The sequence below is a fragment of the Oryctolagus cuniculus genome, chromosome 10, assembly GCF_964237555.1.
Source record: "Oryctolagus cuniculus chromosome 10, mOryCun1.1, whole genome shotgun sequence".
Classification (NCBI taxonomy): Eukaryota; Metazoa; Chordata; class Mammalia; order Lagomorpha; family Leporidae; genus Oryctolagus; species Oryctolagus cuniculus.
The window spans coordinates 54,493,735-54,518,602 of NC_091441.1; the positions used below are offsets into that span (position 1 = coordinate 54,493,735).

Here is a 24,868-nt window from a genome sequence, read left to right on the forward strand (position 1 = left end):
GGCCCAGCTCGCCACAGTCACGTGGGGTGCGGGCTGCTGTGCTTTACGTAGCCAGGCTTCCTGCGGGCACATCACACTGCCTCGGAGGAGCCGGGTGCCATAGCATGCCCGCAGCTCCCCTCCCTTGCAGGAGTTCCCTGACGCGGCTGCCTATCCCAATCACCAGAGGTAGGGGAGGATGGGGGCCAAACTGCAGCCCAGCTCCCCGCCCCAGACATTGGATCCCAGACATGGGATTTTTGGAATCATGGGATCTGGGCTCGCAGCTACTCTGGGGGAGAGGCCGTGTTCAGCTCCCGTCTCTGCGCTGGACACAGTGCTTCTCAGTAGATCCCCTCAGCCCACAGCATCCTTGCTGGGCAGCCTGCATCGAGGGTCCTCTCCAACAGCCGGTGCAAGAACAGATCAAATCTAAAGGCAAAGTGATTGGATGAAAAGAAGGGAGTGAGCTGAGTGGAGGGGAGAGAGAGGAGGAGGCCGCCCCTAACCACAGAGGAGGGCCCGGGGCTCCCCGACTTTGTGTGCTGAGCAGGGTCCCAGTCTCTGGGCCTTCCTTGGAGGAACTGGCTCCCTGATCCCAGGCTGATGAGTGACCATTTTTAAAACACATACCCAGGACCTCTGTACTACGAAGTGCGGCCTTTTTCAAGTCACCTCCTAGGGTGGCTGCTGCGCTGCCAGCCTCAGAACGTCTCTGGAGTCCCTTTTAGAGCCAGCAAAGTCTCGCAGAGGCACAGCAAGCCGTCAACCCTCCTGGCTTCCAAGCTGGAAGTTAGAGGTGGGTTTTTGGTTCTTTGACTCTCAATAATGTAAAGTAATCCTGCTATTTTTTAAAAGATTTATTTATGGCCAGCGCTGCGGCTCAATAGGCTAATCCTCCGCCTTGCGGTACTGGCACACCGGGTTCTAGTCCCGGTCGGGGCGCCGGATTCTGTCCCGGTTGCCCCTCTTCCAGGCCAGCTCTCTGCTGTGGCCAGGGAGTGCAGTGGAGGATGGCCCGAGTCCTTGGGCCCTGCACCCCATGGGAGACCAGGAGAAGCACCTGGCTCCTGCCTTCGGATCAGCACGATGCGTCGGCCGCGGCGGCCATTGGAGGGTGAACCAATGGCAAAGGAAGACCTTTCTCTCTGTCTCTCTGACTGTCCATTCTGCCTGTCCAAAAAAAAAAAAAAAAAAAAAAAGATTTATCTGCTTCAAACAGAGTTACAGAGAGGCAGAGGCAGAGTGAGTGGGAGAGAGAGAGGTCTTCCATCCACTGATTCACTCTCCAAACGGTTGCAATGGCCAGAATTGGGCCAATCCGAAGCCAGGAGCTTCTTTCGGGTCTCCCACGTGGGTGCAGGGGCCCAAGGACTTAGACATCCTCTGCTGTTTTCCCAGGCCATAGCAGAGAGCTAGATCGGAAGTGGAGCAGCCGGGACTCAAACCGGTGCCCATGTAGGATGCTGGCACTGCAGGCGGTGGCTTTACCTGCTACACCACAGCACCGGCCCCAACAGGATTACTTTAATGAGTGCTTCTCTCACCTGCTACCCCCACCCTATTCAGTGATTAGGCTGCAAATGACTCAAGGTAACTGCAGATCCCACTCACCCCGAAGGACAGCACAAGACCAGTAAGTCAGAGGATTGTAAATACGCAGCTAGAAGCTGCATGCCACCCAAACGAGGGCACCAAAAACAAGCTGAGCAACGGAGGGACGCGGACAGGTGCCTGACCGGGACCACGCTCCCTGAGGGCTGCGAGGTCCAGGCTATTGAAGTCATCACATCAGTTTACACACCCAGGGCTGACCTCAGGCCAGCTGCTGCAGAGACCCAGCAGACCAGAGCAGGGCAGGGCTCAGGGAGGTCACTGAGCGCTGTGGCACTGTTGAGAGCCACAAGGCCACCTGCTCGAGTGCTCTGCCACTCAGTCTGCTGCAGGAGCAACCCAGGGCGACGCTCAGAAGACTTCCTGAAGCAATTAAGGATGGAGATGATGGACGCATCAGGGCACTCTGAAGGCGAAATTCCTTCAAAGCAAAGCTTGCACAGGGCAAGGAGACAAAGATACCCGTGGCAGGTAGAAAGCAAGGACAGTGACCACAGCAGGGGGGGTGGGGGGTGGTGGAAGCTGAGCTGGGGTGACCTCCAGTGTCGCTGAAGCTCCACAGACTCCCTGCTTTCCCAGAGCCAAGCCAGCGCCCACGTTCTCAGATCCCCAACTCCCAGACAATTTCCTCCTCGTTTCCACTTTGCCAGACAGAGTGACCGAGTGCACTGTTTAGGGCTGAAATCAACGGATCAGCAGGGAACACCTTCACAGGGTGACATGGCCAAGGCAAGTAAGGAGTAGCAAGGGGAGCCTGCACTAAGAGTGCTCCCAGGGCTGGCGCTGTGGTGCAATGGGCTAAGCGGATGCCTGCAACACTGGCATCCCACATGGGCACCGGTTCGCACCCTGGCTGCTCTACTTCCAATCCAGCTCCTTGCTCATGCACCTGGGAAGGCAGCAGAAGATGGTCCAAGCCCTTGGGCCCCTGTCACCCATGTAGGAGACCCAGATGGAATTCCTGGCTCCTGGTTTCAGAGTGGTCCGGCCCAACCCTGGCCATCGTGGCCATTTGGGGAGTGAGCCAGTGGATGGAAAAATCTCTTCTGCTCTGTCTCTTCCTTTAATTCTGACTTAAGTCAGACTTTTTAAATAGTGCTCCTAGACCCAGCACTGCTGCAGGCAGGGACAGTCCCAATCCATCTCCGTGTCCTGTCTGTACCACGTCCAAGATGTAAGGGCGCAGAAGGAAGTGGTCATGAGCAGAGGGAGCCTGGCCCCTGGCTGCATCACCAGTGCAGGTCTGTAAGGGTGGCAGGTGATACACGTGCTTCCCACGGCCCCTTCCAGCTGTCTGCCTGCTGCTGAATGGGCACCTCTCAGTGGACAGCACCAAACCAGCCAGGCCTCTTTCCATACAGCCTCCCTTCTAGGGACCTCCCCCATGGAAAATGGACCCAGAGCAAAAAAAATTTAAAAAGTACTCTGTGAGTTCATATAAACTCTATTTTAAGAAATGGGGAGACTAGCCTGTAAGCCACTGGCACCCCTCATTGGCGTGCCAGGGTTCGACGCATGCCTCCAGCCTCCCGACTCCAGTTTCCTTCTGATGTGGCACCGGAAGGCAGCAGGGATGGCTCCTGTGTGGCTGCACCCCTGCCCAAGGAGGAGACTTGGACTGAGCTGCTGGCTTCCGGCTGGGGAGTGAACTAGCAAATGGGAGCTCTATTTCTGTGTCTCAAGTGAAAGCAAGCAAGCAAATAATAGATTCCTAGACCCAGTGGATCTTCCAAGTGCCCCAGGGCTGCCTGGGACTACCGGACAGAAAAAGAGGGCTGGGCAAGGCTCCACCGCACCTTCCCTGCAGGAACCACTCTCTGGAGGGTTAAACGTGACTCACTGCAGCCACTGCTGCCCACGCACAGCGTTCTCCTTTCCAGCTACCTAAGGCCGAGCCGAGCAAAAAAAGAAACGAGTGGGAGTTGTGGTGCGGCAGACTAAGCTGCTGCTTAGGACACGGGCATCCCATATCAGAGTGCTGGCCCGAGTCTCAGCTACTGTGCTTCCGATCCAGCTTCCTGCTAATGTGCCTGGGAGACAGGAGGAGATGGCTCAAGTACTCGGGCCCCTGATCCCCACATGGGGGAACTGACTGGAGTTCCTGGCTGCTGGCTTCAGCTTGGCTCAGTCCTGACTGTCTGAGTCAATTCAGCAGTGAACCAGTGGGTGGAAAATCTGTCACTCTGTCTTTCAAATAAGTAAAAACATTTTAAAAAGGACAGTTGAAAAGAAGAGTGGCAGGTGCACCCTCGAGTGCTCCTGGAACACAGCCCACTGCTGCCCAGTGCGCCCAGGACCGTTGCTGGTGGGCACGTTCTCCATGCGTGCTGTCCCATCTGGGGCCACTGGACGCACACGTGGCAACTGAGCCTCCGACATGTGCCCCAATGACTGAGAAACTCAATTTCTAATTTTATCTCATTTCTTTGACCATAAACGTAAACAGCTACGATAGCTAGGCTGAGCCGGCCTGCTTGTCAGGATGTTGGCTATCATTCATTCATAACTTTCCACGGTCATGGGTCATGCATCTAATGACTTGGATTTGGCCTCCCAGTTTTCTTCCCACGGCCTGGCCGTTTCCCGCCTGTGGTCCTGGGGACGCTTACAGAGAAGGCTCAGCTCATGGCACAGACCACAGGAGGTGTGGTAAGGAGAGGGGGTGGGGGAGGCAGGACCCTGCAGAGGGAGCCAGCACAGTGGGGTTCCTCTCTCTGTGGGGAGGGAAGTGATGGCCTTGGGGTCCACACTCAGCACTTTGCAAACTGGGCCCTGAGATGCCACAAAATTTCACAACTCACAGAGTGGCAGGCCTTTCTGCCCGGAGGGGCTGACATGGTGTGGGCGGGGCCCGAGCACGCAGGTGAGCAAAGGGCAGCAGGGGAGCCTGCAGGCCCTTCCTCTGCTGGGTGCTGGGGAGGCGGGTGAGGCCTGGAGGGATGACTCTGACTGTCCCTTCACATGTGCAGCGGGCACGAACGGGTCATATTCAGACTGGGAGAAAGAAGAAAAGCGCTCCTCTGCATACCACAGCTGGTGCACTCAGAGCCGCTTCATTCCTACCCTAAAACCTTCACTAGGCGGTAACAAATATCACAGCTGCTTGGAAACACGACTGCTCCATGGTGGTGCAGGACACACTTCTCCACGCCTCTTCTCGCCCAGCTTCTGGAAGACGCCTTCTCCAGCTCACAGCTGCCATGCGGTGGGGCTGGCACTGTGGCACCTTTTAGGATGCCGACATCCCATACGGGCACCAGTTCAAGCCCCAGCTGCTCCACTTCCCTTCCAGCTCCCTGCTAATGCTCCTGAGAAGGCAGTGGAAGAGGCAGTGGAAGATGGCCCAAGTGCTTGGGCTCCTGCCACCCGTGGGAGACACATGGCCATTTGGGGAGAGAACCAGCAGATGCAAGATCTTTCTCTCCCTCTCTGTAACTCTGCCTTTCAAATACATAAATCTTAAAAAAAAAAAAAAAAAAAAGAGAGCGAGCAGAGCATGCACACAGACGCTGCCCGGTCACAGGGCCACAGAAGGGACCGCGGCTCTCGTTTAGGCCGTCTCTAACGTCAGCTTCTTTCCCTGTCTTTTCCATCTGTGTAGCTAAGACTCTCGGGATCTGAAAAATGAAGCATCTTTTACCTAGCGCAGGACATAGTTCTCTGGGTTGATTTTTCTCAGTGCCACATTCTGATTTGCATCATCAAAACTTCCTGATAGTAACGTGAACCACAGGAAACTTCCTCTGTGGACATGTCTGACCCACACGAACAGCCACTTCACACTGTGCCACCTAACGTTACACATAACCGGGTCCTTGGGCCTCACACTGAGTGCACAGCCGCTAGCCAGAGACCTGGGGTCTTTCCTGTCCCAATCTTTCAGAAGCCTAGAGAGTTGGAGTCAACCCTAGAAAGGAATTCTGAGTGGTAGACTCATCCAGTTCCAAACCTCCAGGGGTGGGCATTTGCTTAGTGGTTGTGACACCTACATCCCAGATCTGCGTACCTGGGTTTGAGTCCCGGCTCTGCTCCTTATTCTGGTCTCCTAATAAGGTCGACATTGGGATACTGCAGGTGATGGCTCAAGTAGTTGGGTCTCTGCCACCAATGTGGTTGACCTGGATTGAGCTCCTGGCTCCGGAATGCTCTAGCTTAAGCTATTGTGGGAAACTGTAGAACAAACCAGCATTGGCTCTCAAAATCTATCAATTGGACTGCTCTAGTGTAAGCTAGTTTAAGGTACTGTGGGAATCTAGGGAGTGAACCAGCAGATGAGAACTCTATCTCTGGCTCTCAAGATCAATCAATCAAACAAAAAAAATGCAGAGAAAAAGAGCTATGCAGAAGTCCCAGTGTAATCATGATCTCAATGTTTTCTTCCCAAGATCACTGGATTCTCATTAAATAGGTGTATGGAAACAGAAGCATCTGTTGGGCTCCAGGGCAACCATTCACCTGCAGCTCAGGGAGACAGAGCCGGAGAGCCTGGGACCGCAGAGCAGGGGAATGAAAAGTGCCATCAAGTTGGACTTTTCAATTCTACGAAAATGCCTGATTATTTTTACCTAGGGTTCAAATATTCATTTATATTCCACCTCCTTGAAAAACTGGAGGAGAAGCAAATTCAAATACCTTCAATGGATATGGTCTAAGTCGTGTGTATTAAAGTTGAAGCACCACGGCTTGTCCCATGAGATGAACGGGCCCGCTGGGTGAGAAAAGCTCTCATTTTCAGACACCCTGCGTCTGGGCCACTGGCACGGACTGTGGACCACACGGCACATGGGGTCTGACTCCTTCTCTCACGCTGCTCTGGGTAATGCACAGAGGGCACTCCTTTACCCATAAAAGCTCGCTTCTCATTCTACGTGGGTTTGCTGCTGTCTGCAGAGGCCACATGCAACAAGTACATTTTGAAAATCCAGCACACAGAGCTTTTTTTTTTCCTTGAAAACAAAGATGGATGTTTGAAGCTGGCCCACAGGGATGGGGGAGTGGATGGAGAGGAATCAGGCAGGGGCTGGGGAGAGGTGGGGGAGGGATTCAAAGGAGAGATGAAAGGGCCCTTAGGGAGAGAGCCGGGCAGCAGGTACGCCCTCAAGGCAGGTGCAGAAAACCAGGTGCGTTTGTTTTGGGCTGTGACTCATCCTTCACAGGGCGTACTGCTACAATTCACACAGCTTTCCCGGAACACCCAGTGGCTGCAGGCTCGGAAACTCTTGGACCCCTGTCTGACTTCGGCTTCCACAAATGCATGTGATTTCGCACTTATAGAATCTTCTGATCAAAGCAGATGGCTAGTCCTGACATCTTAGCGCCCCAAAGGGATCCCCTGGGTCACTATTCCTCAGGGGCTGGCCTCCTCCTGCCTGCATCCTTTGGAAAGGCAACGGCACTTACGGTTTCCCTTTCCGTGGCTCGCTGGCAGAGGCCCAGCCAGCGGCTCGCGGAGCCATAATGCACGGAATTGATCTTGATGGGGAAGACAAGATTCCCTATTAGATAACAAGTTCAAGCCACGGCCTTCTCCTGGGGGAGCATGGTTCACGAACCAGACACAACATTTAAAGACTTAACACCTGGGAAGACGATGGAAAAACCGTGTGATCCAATTAACTAGTTTCCAGGGCTTTCTAATTTCAAGATGGGGCTATCCTGACTTGCGGCCACGGTCATTTCTCTTGTGTGCCAGAAGCTGAAGACGTTGGAATGCCAGCCAGGAGTTCACTGGGCACTAGCTCTTTAAAGGAAAACAAAAGCCTGAACACTTTGATGTGTAAATAATTCAAAAGCCATTAAATATTAACAGAATTTCTAGGCCCTTCTAAAAGGCGGGGAGAGAGAGAGAGAGAGACTGCACAGAAAACAAAGCTTAAAGGCTGGATGAAGAAAGGAAATGCCACCTGTGACCCACTCTTCATTAAGAGATTACAGATCCACGAACTCAAAGACACAAGGATTGTTCTTGGCTTCAGACGCCCCAGTTGTGCCTACAGGTCCAGGGCGGCCGCCCTCAGGCCTGCTTGCTTGGATCAGAGGGGAGCGCAACGGACCCAGAGTTCCCGCTCAACACAAGGTCTGCAGCCAACGGAGGGAAGTGGCGTCGACCGCAGCGTGTGGTCTCCAAGTCCTGTCCCCTCCACTCAGCACGTCACAGAGAAGCCGACCCCCACAGACCCCTGGCACACACAGCTTATACCACGAGCTCTGTCCAAAAGCAGCTCCCCAAACAGCCAGATAATGGCATGAGTCAGGCATGAGATCATCCCGACTCGGGCTCCGTGTGGGAATATGCTTGGTGTGAGGAAAGGCACGCTGCTTGTGAATGTGTAATTTTCCACAACCAAGAGGGATGCTTCTGGAGAGAGTGGGTGGGGAGGAAGGCGAGAAGGGCCTGGAGCCAGGCAGGGAGCGCTTGGGCCGCGTGGCTAAGAATAGAAGACGCTGTTCTCTGTGTCACAAAATGATCGACACTCAGGAAGTGGACCCAGGCGATGACCTCATCTCAATGCCAAAAGCTAAGGACACAAACACCACGTGGGAGCTGCTGACAACGTAAACACACACTCCCAGAGACACCTTGTGTCCTGCAGGGGAGCCATTTTCTTGCTCACTTGTGGTGAGTTGACCCGGGGACCACCATTTGATCACCCAAGGTCACCTGAAAGGGCTTCACCCACACGCGTCACAGAAACCGACTCCGTGTGAATCTTCCAGCTCAGTTACTCCACGTTCTCCTGGGCTCCGTGCCGACAGACCTCCCTCCCACGGCCGGAGGTTTCAGGAAATCAAGGGCACGTGAGTGCTGGCGCCAGCTTCCTGGTGCACAGGTACAACGCAGGGCTTAGCCTGCAGGCTCTTACCCATTAGACAGTGCATGAAGAGATGAGCTCCCATAGCACCCGTGGAGCCCATCCGGTAACCTAACCAGCCCCAAGGCACGAGCGCGAGCCCAGGCCCCAGGAGCATAAGGGCTGAGTGTAGAGGGTCAAGAAACAGAAGTCGAGTTCCTGGCTTGGTTTGCTGTTCTGGGGCTGACCCTCAGTAACTCCTTTTTCTTTTTAAAGATTTATTTATTTGAAGGCAGAGATAAAGACAGAGAGGGAGCGACACATCTTCCATCCACTGGTTCACTCCCAAAATGGCTGCAGCAGTCAGGACTGGGCCAGGCTTAAGTCAGGAGTTCCATCTGGGTCTCCCATGTGGGTGGCAGGGGCCTAAGTACTTGGGCCATCTTCCACTGCTCTCCCAGCAGGGAGCTGGATCTGCAAGTGGAGCAGCCGGGACTCAAACTGGCACCCACTGTGGGATACTGGCATTGCAGACGGCTTGACTTTCTGACAGTGGCCCCTCTCAGCAACATTTTAAAGGTCAAGTTCACATGATTCAACCTTCCTCTCTCAATTTTTCTTTCTCAGGGCTCCAGGCTCCTTTCCCCTAAGCTGTTCCCGTTTTGCACGATGTCTTCTTTCTCCAAGTAAATCCACACATGACTTTGTAGCTCCCAGAGTTTCCCCTCCGGCCCCTCCCCCATTGGTGGCAGTGGAGGAGGAAGGGGTGGGGCGGTGTTCCCCACTGGAGCTGCTGGGTGAGCTCTTTACTGAGGCTGGGGTGGCGGTCTGCCTATTTAGGAGAGTGGAGAAAGTTGCTTGCAACTCATTCTGTGTGTGAAGGGTCCCAAGCCAAACCACAAATCCACACTGGAGAAGACAAGGCAGTGAGTAATGTGGATAAAAGGCAAAAAGAGATTCAGGCCGGCCTTGGCAACGCTCAGTTTGGGGGGAGAGGAACTGCTTTAAGGCCGGGACTCTTCCCAGAAACGGTATAATTTCCAGGGCTCACCCGAGCAGTGCTTACAGCCACAGGAGAGTCTGATGTTGCAGCCACGGTGAAGGAGATGGGCGACATCTGTTCCTCTCCACCGAAGCGGCTTCCGCCAGCGCGCTGGGAGAGGTGGGATGTGGCGAGAAAGATCGCATAGGACAAGCACCTCTTCAGGCTACCCACAAGTCTGTGCACCGAGACAGAAACAGACTGGGAGCAAACAGGCCAACACGCTAACGGGGGTTTTGTCTGGGGCGGGGACTACTTAGTTGTTTTCATTTTTTTTTTTTTTTACATATTTTCTTCATTTCTTTTAATAAGCATGTACCCTTGAGAAAACCAAATTAAAGCCCCCAAAAAGCAGGTCTGAAGATGAGCCTGCTGTGTCCGTGGAACCACACTGCTGGCTCAGTCACCGTGAGCCAGACTGGGAGTGGCCATGGGAGAGATCTGGAAAGAGTAGCACAGTGCTCTGGGTCTGGACAGAAACGGAGCTGGAGCTAACACGTGGTGAGGAGCGACGGCAGCCGGCAGTGCAGGGAGCTTTCTCACGTCACAGCTCACGTTCTGCTTGACACCCCCCTCAAGGGTGACATCAGAGCCAGTTTCACAGACGAGCAAGCCAGGGCCGGTGAACCTGCCAGGACCGCGGATCCTGCCTGATGCCCACCTCCTACCCTGCACAGTGACAGCGCCGGCCCCATGGGCGAGGAAGGGGAGGGGCTGCAGTCTTCCCTATGGGGCCGTGAAGGCCGATGGAGGGGGCAATGGGTTTCTTGTCCCCATCTGCGACTGTCCGGAACAGGGCTGTGGTTGGCCATGTTATCTGCTGGAGTCCCACGTAGAGTCGTGTCCGAAGAACGCCTCGCGCAGCCCTTCGGCAGAGGGAAGCGTACGGGCCCAGGCAGACTCCAGGCTCCTCCTGGCGACGTCTGCCGTCTAAGCCAAGGAGCGCTCCCGACCCTGGAGCTCCTTTGAGCCGCATCGCCTGGCGTGCCCTGCGTTTCAGTCATCCCTCAGTGAGTGAGCTCAGGACACCGTGAAGCAGGAGCAGCAGCATCCTGGAGCCCGCCAACGGCTTCCACGTCCTCAGAGCTGTCTTGTGCTCTTTAAGCTCAGTCTGTAGGTTGGCGCTGTAAAATGCAATCCATCCCGGGTAATGGTTATGGGACTCCAGACTCAACGGCTGTGTGGTGCGAAAGGGGTGGGCACGATCCACAGCCAGTCTTCAATCCAAGCGTGCCCAGAAGTCCCGACATATCCCAAACATACGCATGTGACTAGAGATAGAGCCAGCAAGGATTATACTGGGTGTGTGTAAGGTCACACAGACAGGGAGAGGGGCTCCAGCGACAGGCCCAAGCGCCCTGCTCTCCTCTGACTGTGTGGATTCCATCCAGACGCCCCCTCCCCCCCGCTCCCCGCTTCAAGCAAAAGCAGAACACACAAAAGGAGAAGCCCCTGATCTGCCAAAATAGGGCCGTGTGTTATTTGTATTCAGAGGCGTTCAGACAAAGCAGGTAACCTCGAGGCCTGGGTAAGCAAACGGGCTGGACACCAGGGGACGCCAATGGGCCTCCAGCAAAGACGGTACGAGTGTGTGGGGGTGACCTGGGCCAGAGGCCCTTGGCGGTCTCAGGTTCAACACTGAGGGTGCAGAAGCGGCTGCAAGCAGCTCTGAGGGTGCACAGCGTGTGGGGCTGGGGCTGGTGAAGCTGAGAGAGGCGTGCGGAGTGGGAGGCCAGCGCAGGACGGGGACTTCGCTGGGCTGAGCACCTGCAGCAGGCTGCACCCTTTTTGCCACTGTAGGCCTGGCAGCTTTCCTGGTGGCTGTGATGGAACCAGTCAGGGAGAAGCAGGGCCCAAGGCCCGTCCCTGCTAGCGCCTTCCTTCCACGGTCTATCAGCTCCACCACTCCTTCGCAGTTGGCCACAAGGACCAGAAGCCCAGGGTGAGGGTCCCTGAGAGCCAGCACCTGCTCTTGCCAGAGCAGACCTGACCACCCAGCCCTCCTTTGTGGGGAAAACGACACTCACTTTCTCAGCAGCATCATTTTCACGCAAACACTGCGCTCCCTGTGCACAGGCCGGAGCTGCCTCGGGACCAAGACACAACCCACACCCCCAGGTTGAAAAGCAGCTGAAATACGAGTTGTATGGGCGAGGACAGGGCTAAGCCAGGGCTGTAGAGACACCAACGGAGGGAAGGGGCTGATGGAGCTGCCTGTGGGAGAGGTCAGATTCCGGGCAGGAGACACAGGGATTGGGGTCAGGACTTGGGGTCTGGGCGAGGGAACTGTCCTCCAAACTTTGCCCCCAGTATAAGAGCCCGGGGGGACAAGGAGGCTCTGACGAGTTCAGGAGCCACAGGGCTCCCGAGTGTCTGGTTTCAGTCCCATTTTTGAAAGGGAGCAGGAGAGGAAGCACAGCTCTGAGCTGGGAGGGGCTGGCCTCAGTTCTGAAGGAGGGCAGGTGGGGCCAGCTCCAGCCCAGCCCAGGGGTGCTGCTTGTTGCTGAGCTCAGCAGGCTGGTGGGACTCAAGAGTTCTCTGGGCTTAGCAATCCGCCTGGACACCTATAGAGCAACATCAGAAACCGTCCTGTCCTTAAGGAAAACGTGTGGGGGAGGGGAGGCTCCACTGCTGGAGCCAATGCCGGGTCAAGGGCTTGCGTACTCCTGGAGGTGGAGCTCTTCAGTGGCCTCCCCAAGTTCAACTGGGGCACAGGTGCACTGCTCAGCGGCCCCGGCGGCAGAGCCCGCAGACTGGCTCACAGTGCCCAGGAATGGGAGGAACCACCCACCTTTCCTGCTCCCAAGAGTGGCCAAGTGAAGAGCTCCTGTGAAACCTGCAGGTGCAAGTATCACTTGGGAGTGGTCAGGCCCCCTGGCAGGCCCAGGGCACGGACAGTTTCCTGGGGATGGGGGAGCCCCTGGGAGCACTGTACACCGGCCTTGGCTCATTACCTGCCCCTGTGCAGCTCCTGGGGGTCTACACTGCTTTCTCTGCCTGGAGACTGTGGCGTATCTACGAGCCACTGCCCCACCCCATCCACTAGAGGGTCCTGTTGCCGGCAGCTCAGGATGCGGGGAGTGCATACGCACCCTGTCCTCAGAGCCCGAGGGAGCAGGCTGCAGGCCCAAGGACAGAGGGAAGCAGAGACCCAGGGGAGGACTCTGCGAAGTGCTGGGCGCCAGCTGCCTCTACGTGGAACAACAATCTGTGAGCAGGTAAGACAGTTGCATGCTGCTGAGGCCTGCTGTGGCCTTCTGCTCCATGGCCATAGCCTGGCACTGTGCACAGCACCTTTCACACATGCTATAGGGACACGAGACAGACCCTCCCGAGTCCCTCTGTGCTCGGGGGGTGGGGTGGGGAGTGACCTGGGTGCAGCAGGGAGAAGGGAGACAGGAGCAGGCAGCCTACTGGCATGGTGACCTGGGGACACTCCCGTCTCTGTGGACAGCCAGCCAGTCCACCCTGCATGGACACTGAAGAATTTCATCCCCTCCACATACTCCTACAGATGGCAAACATGACCTGGCTTCTACATGTGTATAGAAAAACAGAATTGAAAGGTAAGTTTACTTTGGTGCATAGGCTGAAATCCGCGCACATGGGGCTGGTACTGTGGTGTAGCAAGTAAAGCTGCCGCCTGCTGCACTGGCCTCCCATATGGATGCCAGTTTGAATCCCGGCTGCTCCATTTCTGATCAGTTCCCTGCTAATAAGCCTGGGAAAGCAGAAGATGGCCCAAGGCTTTGGACCCCTGCAGGTCTCCCCTGCACCCACATGGGAGACCCAGAAGCAGCTCCGGGCTCCTGGCTTCAGATCTGCCCAGTCCTGACCATTGCAGCCATTTGGGGAGTGAATCAGCAGATGGAAGATCTCTTTCTCTCTGCCTCTCCTTCTCTGTGACTCTTTCAAATAAAAAATCTTTGAAAACATGAAATCCACACATGTCAAAGGTCTTCAGAGAGATCATGGAAAATGTGTTACAAAAGTGTTTTCAAAAATTGCTTTTGCACCAAAACAAATCTCTTTTAATTCCACTTTTCTATAAACTTTTCGAAGTGCCTTCATACCCAGATTAGTTCTCACTCCAGATTCCAGCCGGAGATGTCTGGGGTTTGCCCTCGGAGCAGTCACAGCTGCAGGGTAAACCAGCAACTTGCAAAGCTGCTTCTGAAAGCCACCACCCCATAGCTCGGCCACTGGGGCTTCCAGGAGGTGGCCCTTGCGTGGCACTGGGACATACAAGACCCATGCCGGTGCAGATTCCTAAGCCGCACCATCACCCTGATGCACACTGGGCAGCCTCCAAGGGGTGACCACGAAGGGAAACCAACCAGGCTCTCAAGGGAGCACCAGCGCTTCTGAAACTACCTCTGCAGCTGGGCTGCCCCCACCATGAGCCCGACCACGTAGTGGCCGTGTCTACAGCCCACTCGCCTCACCTCCTGCCACCTGGGAGGTCGCTAAGCCTCTCTCGGCCCCAGCCAGCTCAATAACATGACTACACAGGCACCTCCCCTACAAGCCTGTTGGGAAGGTTTATCGAGTACACACACACACAGAGGATGCTCGAACGGGGCCTCAGCTTGCATCATTACCATGTTACTCGGCCATCAGTGAGCGCCAAGGAAAGAGGCTCTACTCTCCAAGAGCTGCCTGCCAGCCAGGTCGGGGGAGCCCGGGCAGGATGAAGAATGCTGCAGGTGTGAGGCTGATGGGTGGGAGTGTGAGCGCATGTCTCGTCCATAAATTCCTGTTGGGCAATGCAGGAGGCGGAGCTGGGAGGCTGCCAGGCAGCTCTGGGGCCAGGAAACAAGCCCAGACAGATAAGGCCAACTGATAGACGCCGCCCATGTCGGGGACATCACCGGTGAACTTGGGAGTTTCCTGTTGTTGCAGTTCATTGTGATGAAGCTGGAACTGTAAGTGATCCCTTCGTTGGTGTGGGGAGGTTGTGCTCGTCTGTAATTAGCAGGCCCATGTGCCTGGCATTGTGGCGTAGCAGGTAAAGCTGCCGTGTGTGATGCCTGCAACTCATATGGGTGCTGGTTCAAGTCCCGACTGTTCCACTTCCCATCCAGCTCCCTGCTAATGGCCTAGGAAAAGCAGCAGATGGTCCAAGCGCTCGGGCCCTCATCATCCACATGGGAAACATGGATGAAGCTCCTGGTTTTGGTTTCTAGCCTGACTCAGCCCTGGTCATTGCAGCCATGTGGGGAATACACCAGCAGATGGAAGATCTCTCTTTGTAACTCTTTCAAATAAATAAAAATATATCTTAAAAAAATTACTCAGGCCCATGTAGCTGGGTCCTTGGGCACAGGTGCAACAGAAACACAGGAGCTTGAAACCAGAGTCCTGTGTTCTAGTGCTGCCAGCCTTGCTGGCGGGCTGTGGGGGAGTGGCACGCACCTGTGCCTCCACTGCAGAGGCTGAACCACAAGGCCCCAGCATGCTACGACTTAGGTACTAGGGGCAAGAGACTTTCAGTGTAAAACTGAAGGAATTTTCCACAGTGCAAATTTATTAGCCAACATGTGCATGAATTAAGTAGTTTAAAATAGGTATGCATGTACAGGATTTATGGGTACATTTCCTACCATATTTTTGCTAGCATGAATATTTTTATCATCTGAATACATTTGCTTCCCAATAATTAGTAAAAAAAATCTTAAAAATCATAATTATGGTCAACATGCTATTACTTATAAAATGGATTGTACTCAGTAGCAAGCTAAGAAAGCAAAGGGGGGCCTGCGCTGTGGCGCAGTGGGTCAACACCCTGGCCTGAAGCGCCAGCATCCCGTATGGGTGCCCGTTCTAGTCCCAGCTGCTCCTCTTCCAATCCAGCTCTCTGCTGTGGCCTGGGAAAGCAGTAGAAGATGGCCCAAGTCCTTGGGCCCCTGCACCTGTGTGGGAGACCTGGAAGAAGCTCCAAGCTCCTGGCTCCTGGCTTCGGATCGGCGCAGCTCCAGCTGTTGCAGCCATCTGGGGAGTGACCCAGCAGATGGAAGACCTCTCTCTCTGTCTCTACCTCTCTAATTCTCTTTCAAATAAAAATACATCAATTAAAAAAAGAAAGCAGAGGGCTAGGGCTGGTGCTGTGGCGTAGTGGGTAAAGATGCAGCCTGCAGTGCCGGCATCCCATACGGGCGCAGGTTCGAGTCCCAGCTGCTCCACTTCCGATCCAGCTCTCTGCCATGGCCTGGGAAAGCAGTAGATGGTCCAAGTCCTTAGGCCCCTGCACCCACATGGGAGATCTGGAAGAAGCTCCTGGCTCCTAGCTTTGGATCAGCACATCTGAGGCCATTGAACCCTACTGGGGAGTGAACCAGCGGATAGAAGACCTCTCTCTCTCTCTACCTCTCTCCTTTCTGTGTAACTCTGACTTTCAAAATAAATAAATAAAATCTTTGGAAAAAAAAAAAAGACGGCTTTCTCAGTCCTGCTGTAGATGACAATGATTTGAGTCGTACTCCTGGCTTCTCCTGCATTTCAGGAGTTTGCTGCAGAAACGGGCTCACGCCTTCCCTTCCGAGCTCCAACAAAGGATCCATTATGCTTTTTGCCCCACCGCAGGAACTTTCCTGCATTGCGGTTTCTGTAAAGATAGGAGGGGTGCTGGTCTGACGGTTCATGACTAAGACAGGTGACGTCCTGTGGTCCCGAACACTCATTTCACTGCTCCCTCCAGGCCACCAGGCAAAACAGCCGGACCTACTGTGGTTCTAGGACGCAGCCCTTCCGGCATCACGAGAGGCCTTCCCAGCAACAGGAAGGAGACCGGGCACAGACAGGTGCAGGTTCCTGGCGCCAGCTGGTGAGGAAGTCCAGCGGAGGTGGCTCAGGCGGCCTCTTGCTGGGTAGTTAAAAGGCGCTTCCACTGGCTTTGCAGAAACCACCACAGCCTTCAGATGAACAACTCTGGGTGGTAACCTGTCTGCCCCGTGCTACAGAGGAGCCAAGGGGGCGCACAGAGGTGAGCGATTTGCTCAGGTCCGACACTCTAACCCCTGAAATTCTCGGCACTGACCCCTCTCGCTTGCTGTCCTTGCTCGCTGGGCCCACCCAGCTCCGCCCACTCACTCCCGGGAGGCAGGTGTCATAAAGGCCCCTTCACACCATGCTTGTCCTGCTGGTCTACCAGAGCGGTAGACCCCCCCCCCCCCGCCCCGGCTAGACAGGCAGGGGTTCCAGCTCCCGTCTCCAAGCTAGTGTCTGACACCTCAACTCCTGAGTAATGGCGATTTTATCCATAACCCGGGATAGCACAATTAGGGACCCCAGGAGGAGACCCCTGAATTTGGAAATAACCTCATCCTTTGGGGAAGAAACTGTCAAAAACACTTGGAAGACAGGCGAGAAGAAGCCGAATCGTTTTAAAAAAACAGAACAAGTCTTTGGCCAGCGAGACCAGGCTGTGGGACTCCCCTGAGTATCCACCACCGGCTGTAATAGCCACGAGTATCATTTTAATGTGTCTCCCCTGCCAAGCGCTAAGTTCAGAGGGAGAGGAGCCAGGCTCATCCCTTGCTGCCTGTGCTTCTGATACCTGGCCCCCGGGTAAGCCCTTGATAAAGGAATGAACGGGGCCAGGGGCACAACCAAGGAAAGAATGCAACCACCAGGGAGGGTGGACAAGGAAGCTCAACAAAGTGAGGGTGCGGCTGCGGTGCCCAGCCACGCTGGCCTGGGGGAGGATGTGCCGGGAGGGGCCTTCTGCGGCCGCAGGGCCCCTGGAGCATGCACACAGGCTACCTACACTCACACACCCTGGGCCCTGGGGCCACCGTGTGCACTTCGATGCATGCAGTGGCTCTCCAGGGTCCCCACCCGGGATCTGTGAGCTACAAGCTGGCTCCCTTGGGATGAGCCTGCACGCAGAGAAGGCGTCCCCATGACATCCTCCCCGGCAGCCCGCTGACCACCTTCCAGCGGTCCCTGAGCCTCCAGCTACAGGACCTGCCGTTTGTCTGCAGGGGTTTTGTTTGTTTTTTCCGAGAGTACCTACTCTGCAAGGTGGTCGTAAGGATGCAGGTACGGGACAGGAGGAGCACCAAGCGTGTGTTCAGCACACAGGAGGCACGTTCTCACCCTGGCCAGCACACAGCTGATCAATACTGAGTCAGGCATGTGGCCTGGGGTCCCGTGCAGCTGACCATGCAGCATGCAACTGAGGGCCACAGCGAACTCAACAGGCCCGAAGTCGGACACATAGACGGGGGGAATGGGAAGGTCAGGGTCAGGGTCGGCAGCAGCTGGGTCAGGCCCATGGAGACGGCTGGTGACAGATGCATCAGTGACAGGCCACACGCAGCAGTCACGTGTGCATAGTCTTAGGTTGTCGCAATGACCAGACGGTAGTGCCAGCTTACAGCGAGCGAGATCAGAGGCAGCGCCAGCGATGCTCCCACATCCTGTATGGTGGACTGCCCATCCCCGACCCCAGTGGCACCCTGCACACAGACACTGGATGCAAAGGAACAGGGAAGAGGGCACCAGCGTCCAGACGCGATGGAGGACAGGAAAGCAGGATTGAGGGATGATGAAGAGAAGGACAGGCTTTGCAAGGACGGACCCTCAGTTACTTTATTTTGGAGGAGGAGGGGCAGGGCTTGTTGAACCAGAGGAGGGCTCCTCTGGCCTGTGCTAATTGCATAGGCCTGTTCTGTGTCCCACTGTGCTTGGAGGACTGTCCTATGGCACAGCCTCCGCTAGCTGGCCAGTGTCTGACCCCACACCAGGCGGCAGCACAGCCCCAAGTTTCGGTCTCATTTCTTTCCTGGCCTACCTTTCTTGGCCTGGCCCCATGCGGCTCTGGCTTCACAGCACGGGACAAGGTGACAAATGTGCATTTAGAGAGGGAGGACAGGCAATGTGGTGGGTACACAGGCACACCTCTCACACACACAGTCACAAGGAAGCTTTCTGGCTGCAAAGAGAAAGGAACATCTTTTCTTTCAAATTCACAGGAACTGAGCTTGCAGCGTCAAAGCAAGGCACGTTCTTGACGATGGCGAGGGAAGCCACACTGCACATGAACTTCTCACCCAGAGAACTCCAAAGCATGCAGATACATACCCGACCTGGGTACTGTCGCGATACGGCAGCACGGAAAATATACTACACAAGGATCTTCTGCCACTGATAAGGACTATTCTACAAAATAAAGAACAAACAACAAACAGACTAAATACAGACTCAAATTAAAAAAACAACAACAACAACTCTGAAGCAATAAGCACTCAGGGAATTCAGAGCAGTTCCTAGGCGCGCACTCCCGCCTCCTCCCCTAACAGATGGTACCCTGCGCTCCTTGCAAGCAGCAGCCTCGGCACAGAAGGCTGCTGCCTGCCCTCACCCAGACACCACCGCGGGAGACTCAGCGAGGGGCTGTGAGGAGCACGCAGGCTCCTTGCTTGGGTGAGAGCTGCTGGCTGCCGGCTGCACCTGCAAGACGGAGCAGAGGGTGCCGAGTCTGGGGTGGCTGGAGCTGGGCGGACAGCCATGCTACGTGGGAGCCGCTCACAGCCATGCTACGTGGGAGCTGCTCACGTCTGTTCCGCAGTAAACTCCACAGCCCCAGTGCCAGAAACCGTGAGCCCCTGCACTCCACCCCCCGCCCCCCAGTGCTGTTGTGATCATTAGGTTTTCTATGCACTGGCAACACGTTAGGTTCTGAGAATAGAGGAAGGGAACAATTACGTAATCGCCCCCCCCCCCACTGCTACAAAGATACAACTGGAGATGAGTCTACATGATGCTCTTATGCAATCAAAGCCACCTTAAAAACATGAAAAACAAAACTAAAAATCCTTCAAAAGTACTTATTCTGGCATGTGAAAATTACTTTTGTCAAAGGCAACTACTGATGAGAAATTGGGAAAATGAATAAAGAGATTAGAAAGCATTCTCTCTGGGGCCAGCGCTGTGGTATAGTGGGTAAAGCTGCAGCCTGCAGTGCCGGCATCCCATATGGGCACTGGTTCCAGTCCCGGCTACTCCACTTCTGATCCAGCTCTCTGCTATGGCCTGGGAAATCAGAAGATGGCCCAGGTCCTTGGGGCCCTGTACCCACATGGCAAACCTTGAAAAAGCTCCTGGTTCCTGGCTTCCACATGACCCAGCCCTGGCTGTTGCAACCACTGAGGGAGTGAAACAGTGGATGGAAGATTTGTTGCTCCCTCACTCTCTGTCTTTCAAATAAAAAAAGAAAAAAAGAAAGCATTCTCTTTAGCTCTTGGTCGGCACAGAGCATGTACAGAATTTACTTACTTTTGTGATCTTTCCCTTAACAATTGTTGCAATGAAGCCAGAGAAAAGCATGCTCCCAGATGTGCCAAGGCTTGGGGGTTTTGGCCTTGTCTTAGGATCCCCAGAGTAACCCACCTGCAGCCCTGGGACAGTCTGGCTCTCTGGCTCAGCAAAGCCGGCCCTGTGATCCCAGCCCTTTGTCTCTGCAGTCTCAACAGGCCCACCACATGATTTCCTCCTGTAGCCTATCATTCATCCATGCAAAATGCTGACCCTCACTTCTGATAAAACTCCTGCTTCTTCAGACCTGTGTTCTCTGCATGCTATTTCTTCTCTGCCTGCTATGCCTCACCTCGGAGCACTGGTGACTCCTAGTTCTTCTTCAAAACTTAGCTCTCCCTTCACTGAGCTATGGGTTCCCTGGCTGGTGCAGCCCCCCATCCCAGGAGTGCACTGACGTGATCAGTGCTGCTAGCCCTCTGCCTGCCTCCTTTTCTAGGGCTTAGCACATACAGCCCCTTCAAAAATGCCCATTAGATGTCAGGGTCATGCGGTCTGGGCCACCAGGAGGCCCTTGAGTGCAAGCCATGGGGAGGGGAAGGCTGCAGCTGGCTAATTCCACAATGGTGAGCGGGATGGGATGGAAGCAACACCAACTCTGACCTCAGACAGCTTAGCAACTCTCTCGAGCCTCAGTGTCCCCCAACTAAAAAAAATGGGATGCAATTAGTATTGATCTTACTGGAATATCGTGAGAATCAATGATTCACATTGGGAAAACCCTTGGAACAGAGCCTAGAAATAACACAGGCAATAAACATTACGACCTGTCTTTATTGCAGGCCAGCTTTGTGGGTTAAGTTTGGCCAGCAAGGACCTTGAACTTGACCTCTCCAGGCCTTTGTGCTAAATACCCAGGCCTGCTAAGACATGAAAGGCTGAACTGCCGGGACAGTGGAAGGCCCACAGCACATGCCTGGCCTGGCTCTGCGATGCAACAGGCAGAGGCAGATGCCACAGACCTCAACCCTGGTCTCTGCAGCAATCACAGGGGTGTCTTGTTCAGAGTGGGCCATCAAGGCTAATGGTTAGGTGTGTCCTGACCACAGCCCACTAGTCCCGGCCGGCCCCCTTGGTCTCTCACACATGCTGCCCACAAGAGAGCTTGTAACAGCGTGATGCTCACAGCAACCTACTCAAGCAGGCAGAATGACGGCTACCACGTCCTACGGATCAGGCAGGAGCCAGACGTTCTGACGAAGCCCGAGCCCATCAGTGCCCAGAGCAAGGCACCAGCAGGTGTGGCAGATCGGGGCTCTAAACTCAAGGGCTCTTCTCGAAGACTTGCTAGAAAGGCCTGCTCCCGTGGGCTTCTCAGACACCAACATGTCTGCCTGCCCCTGGCTGCTCCAGGTGGCTCTCCAGCCTGGCCTGCAGCCCGACACCAGGAGAGGCCCCAGGGTGCTGGGTCACAGCAGGGCTGACGTCAAGCTGCCTTAGCTACCGCAGGGAGGCTGTGCCCATGCCACTGCCACTCCCTGCCGCCTGCTGGGGGAAGCCTGGAACTCCCCTTTCCTCCTGGCAGCCACCGCCGGCGACTCCTGCGATGGAGGCACAAGTGCTGTCAACAAACCCAACAGGCTGAGTGCTACTGCATTCTCTTCATTCCTTTCTGCCCGTAGGTCCTTCTACCCACACGCCGAGTGTGTCTGGGCGTTTTTAATAGCACAAGAAAATAAGAGAGATTCAGTGCCCACACACGACCCAGGTCTTCTTTCCAATCATTCGACCACAAGACGACCGTTAGCAAAAGGGCTGCACTGTTCTATTCAACGAGTGCCCACTCTGGGTGGCCCTCCCCGTGAAGTCCGCGAGAGGCTGACAACACACCTCTCATTCAGAAAAGAGTTACTCTGTCGCTTGGGTCAGGGCTGGCGGCTCTGGACACGGACTCACTGCCAACAATGCCAGCCGGGCCGGTCTCAAACAGAAGCAGAGAGGAAGGCCAGTCTCCGGGCCTGTGGCTCCGGCTGCTGGATTCCAGCGCCTTCATGGACACTCAGGGGGCATCCACGGCAGAGGCCTGCACGGCAGATCCACGGCAGGTTTGCCAACAGGGCTCCTAAGAACACGTCCTACGTGCCTCCCGCAGGAGTTCTAGCACCTGGAGGAAGGGCAGTGCTGAGCCGGGCAGCAGGCGTGAACGGGTGGTGCGCACTCTCTCCCCGGGGCTTCCTACTGCAGCAGCGTGATTCCAACAGGTCCTCCGTGACCACAGCGGGCAAGAGTCCCGTGAATCTGCAGCTTTGCTCAGCAGCGGAGAAACACGCATTCAACTGGAGATGCCCAAGAAGAGATTCAGAGCTGGCTGCCACCTTCGCATGCCTCTGGTACTCGTGCGAGAATTCAATCAGACGCTGCTGGCGTCAAGATTGACGTCAGACAGGCAAACTGCATTTCCAGCAGGCTTTGGAAACTGGCTGCTTCCACATCTTCGCATCCAGCCGCTGCAGCCGCCTTCCTTTCTGTCCAAACGGCACGCCTAGAGCCCACATAGGTTTCCCCATCCGTGACACGTAACATACGGCTCCGAGTTGAGATGGCCAGAAAGCGTCACAGAAAAGATCAGGACTTCAAATGAGGAATTCGCCGTGGGGCCCGGGGCCTTTGAGGAGCTAAAGGCCACACTGCCGACACACATATGCAGGGGGTGGGGGTAGGGGGCTGCCGCCCACACGGGCAAGGCCGCCTCCGGAGACATCACCTTTTCCATAGGGTCCAGGAGGCACCAGGCACACTGGGGGCTGGCCTCGCTTTATTCTCTGTGGCTTTGGCTCGGTGCTCTCAGGAAGGTGCTTCTGGTAGGAGGGCTCATGAGGCTCCAGACCACACAGCGATGCTTTGCTGGGGAAGTGCTAGAAGGTTCTGAAGAGTCAGGGGACGCAAGGACCCTCATGGCTGACAGCTTGCCAAGGACCTTTCTGGGATCTGCCTTCGCCCCCTTCCCGCCCGGCCTTGGCGACAACTTGCACCATCCAGGGTCCTCAAATATTTCCTCTTTTGCCACAAGCTCCTGTGTTTTTTCAGACCCCCCGGGGAGCCTCTGTTGGCTATAAGGTCCAATCTCTTCCAGGTGCATTATCCCCTTATAGCGGAAACTGTCTCCTAAGGATGCTGTGAAAACAGCAGCCAACTGCAGAAGGCAAAGGAAAGAAAGCCACACCCACAGCAATGGGGGAGGGGCGAGTACAGTGATGTGTGAAGCCCACCCAGGGGCCCCACAGCCCAGGGGTTCATGGCAGGCTCCAGGCACAGGCACAGAAGTATATTTCCCCAAATCTGTAGCTCATCCCGTGCGTTTCCAAGAAGAGCACACTTCCAAAAGCTGCTGTGTCCCCCCAGAAGACAAGCTGAAGCACTAAGCCCCAGTACCTGTGAAGGTGGACTTAATTTGAGAGCATGGCCTTTGCAGACGTAACTGAGTTAGGTTGAGGGCAGGCTGAGTTAGGGCAGTCCTCCATCCTGTGACCAGTGTCCTCCTAAAGAGAGATCTGGAGACACCCACATGACCAGGAGGGGGAGAAGGCCATGTGGCAGCAGACTGGGGCGATGCAGCCTCAGGTGGCCGACGGACCACCGAGACCAGGAGAGGCCGGAGACGGTCTTGAGAGCTTCCCGAGGGCACACAGCGCCGCTCCGCGGCCTTCCAGAGCTGAAGGGAGAGCCCCTCTGGGCTGTTTTAACACCCGATTTGTAGTACACTCTATGGCAGCCCTGGGAAATGCAGACGGCTGGCTCTGTGCCACCCATCACCTGCTCAGCAGGTGCTCCATATGCCCACACAACACATACAGTGCACGGGACGGTGAAGGCAATGTCAGGAAACAGACGAACGTGGCAAGATCTGGGAAACCCGTCCTCTTCCCAGCTCCTCGCCTTCCCCAGTCAAGGGCCTTCTTTACAGTGGAAGAATGGGGACTTGCTCCCTCCCCCCGCCCCGCCCTCAGAAGGGCTGGCAGTCACATAATGAGAGCTGAATGCAAACTACAGTGGCAACAACAAGACGTTCTGGGAAGTCTTCTGAAAGCCTGCCGAGCCGCTGGGGGCATGCGTTTCCTCACTGCGGGGTGTGCCTCATCTGGGGATAAGGGCAAAGCAAGCTGGGGGGCTTCCAAGGACATTCTTCCCAGAGCAATCTGCTCCCTGCTGGCCCGGGGTGGGACAGAGACAGCACTGAAGAAGTCGCCAGTGCAGGGAGCTGGGAGGACGAAGGCGGTGCTGGAACAGGGGGCCCGAGGAGGGGCTACAGCAGGCTGGGACCAGCGCCTGGTAAGTGGGTCGAGCCCTGGAGAAGCAGTGCAAGTCCAAGAAGGAAGCATGGGCCAACGCAGAGCTGTGTGCCACTGCAAGGGCACAGAAGCCAGGGGCTGGGGGGTTCAGGGCTGGCACAGACCAGGTCGGGTGACGCATCCAAGCCACTATGCCGAGAGGTTTGCCGACGTTACCATCATGGGGGTGTCTTCTTCTTACCATGACTGCCACCACCACCTCCACGGCCGCTCAACCACTGTCATTCCTACAGGCCAGGCTCTCTCTGGCAGCTAAGGAGCTGTGCCTGTGTGGTCTGCGCCTCCGGCTCCCTCTCTCCCTCTTGCGAGTACTTTTGAGCCCTCGCTTCATGGCAGACAGCGCATGAGGGCTTGGGGAGAGACACAAGTCAGACTCTGTCCTCACCCCGCTTAGGGTTGGGTGGGAGATAAGGTTACACAGGGGTGTAGGTTCTCTGAGGGGAAGCAGAGGGTGCTACTGAGCCCAGAGCAAGAAGAGCTAACCCATCCTGAAGGGGGCTTCTCAGAGGTGAGTAACTCGATCCTGACCCAGCACCCTGCCATGGCCGGCCAGGACCCCGCGGGCACCTGTGCTCTCAGCACCCAGCCCCTCTCGTATTCAGCACAGGCGATGAGTCAGCACACTTGTGGGCAGCTCTGAGGATCACTGCAGCATCAGATGGGGGGGCTTCCGCCCCCAGGATGGACACCTTCCTGAAAATCGGTGCTAAACACTGGTGACGGAGACAATGGCTACAGAGGCCCCTGCTGCGCGTGGGAGGAAGCGGGCTCCGCGCTTTTCACGGACAAACGGAAGCTCTGAGAGGGGGAAGGCTGGCTTGGGAAGGGGCTGACGT

The 24,868-nt window shown here is 55.6% G+C and overlaps 1 protein-coding gene across 2 annotated transcripts in view; it reads right to left on the reverse strand.

Moving 5' to 3' along the window:
• Positions 1-24,868, reverse strand: part of CABLES1 (Cdk5 and Abl enzyme substrate 1) — a 108,453-nt gene that overhangs the window by 20,762 nt on the left and 62,823 nt on the right. The window contains exon 4 of one of the 2 annotated variants that reach the window (XM_051851354.2): positions 18,511-18,588. The exons of the other annotated variant lie outside the window; for it this stretch is intronic. Within the exon in view, the coding sequence (XP_051707314.1) occupies positions 18,511-18,588 (78 nt within the window). The remainder of the gene's footprint in view (positions 1-18,510; positions 18,589-24,868) is intronic. 2 annotated transcript variants of the gene reach the window in all.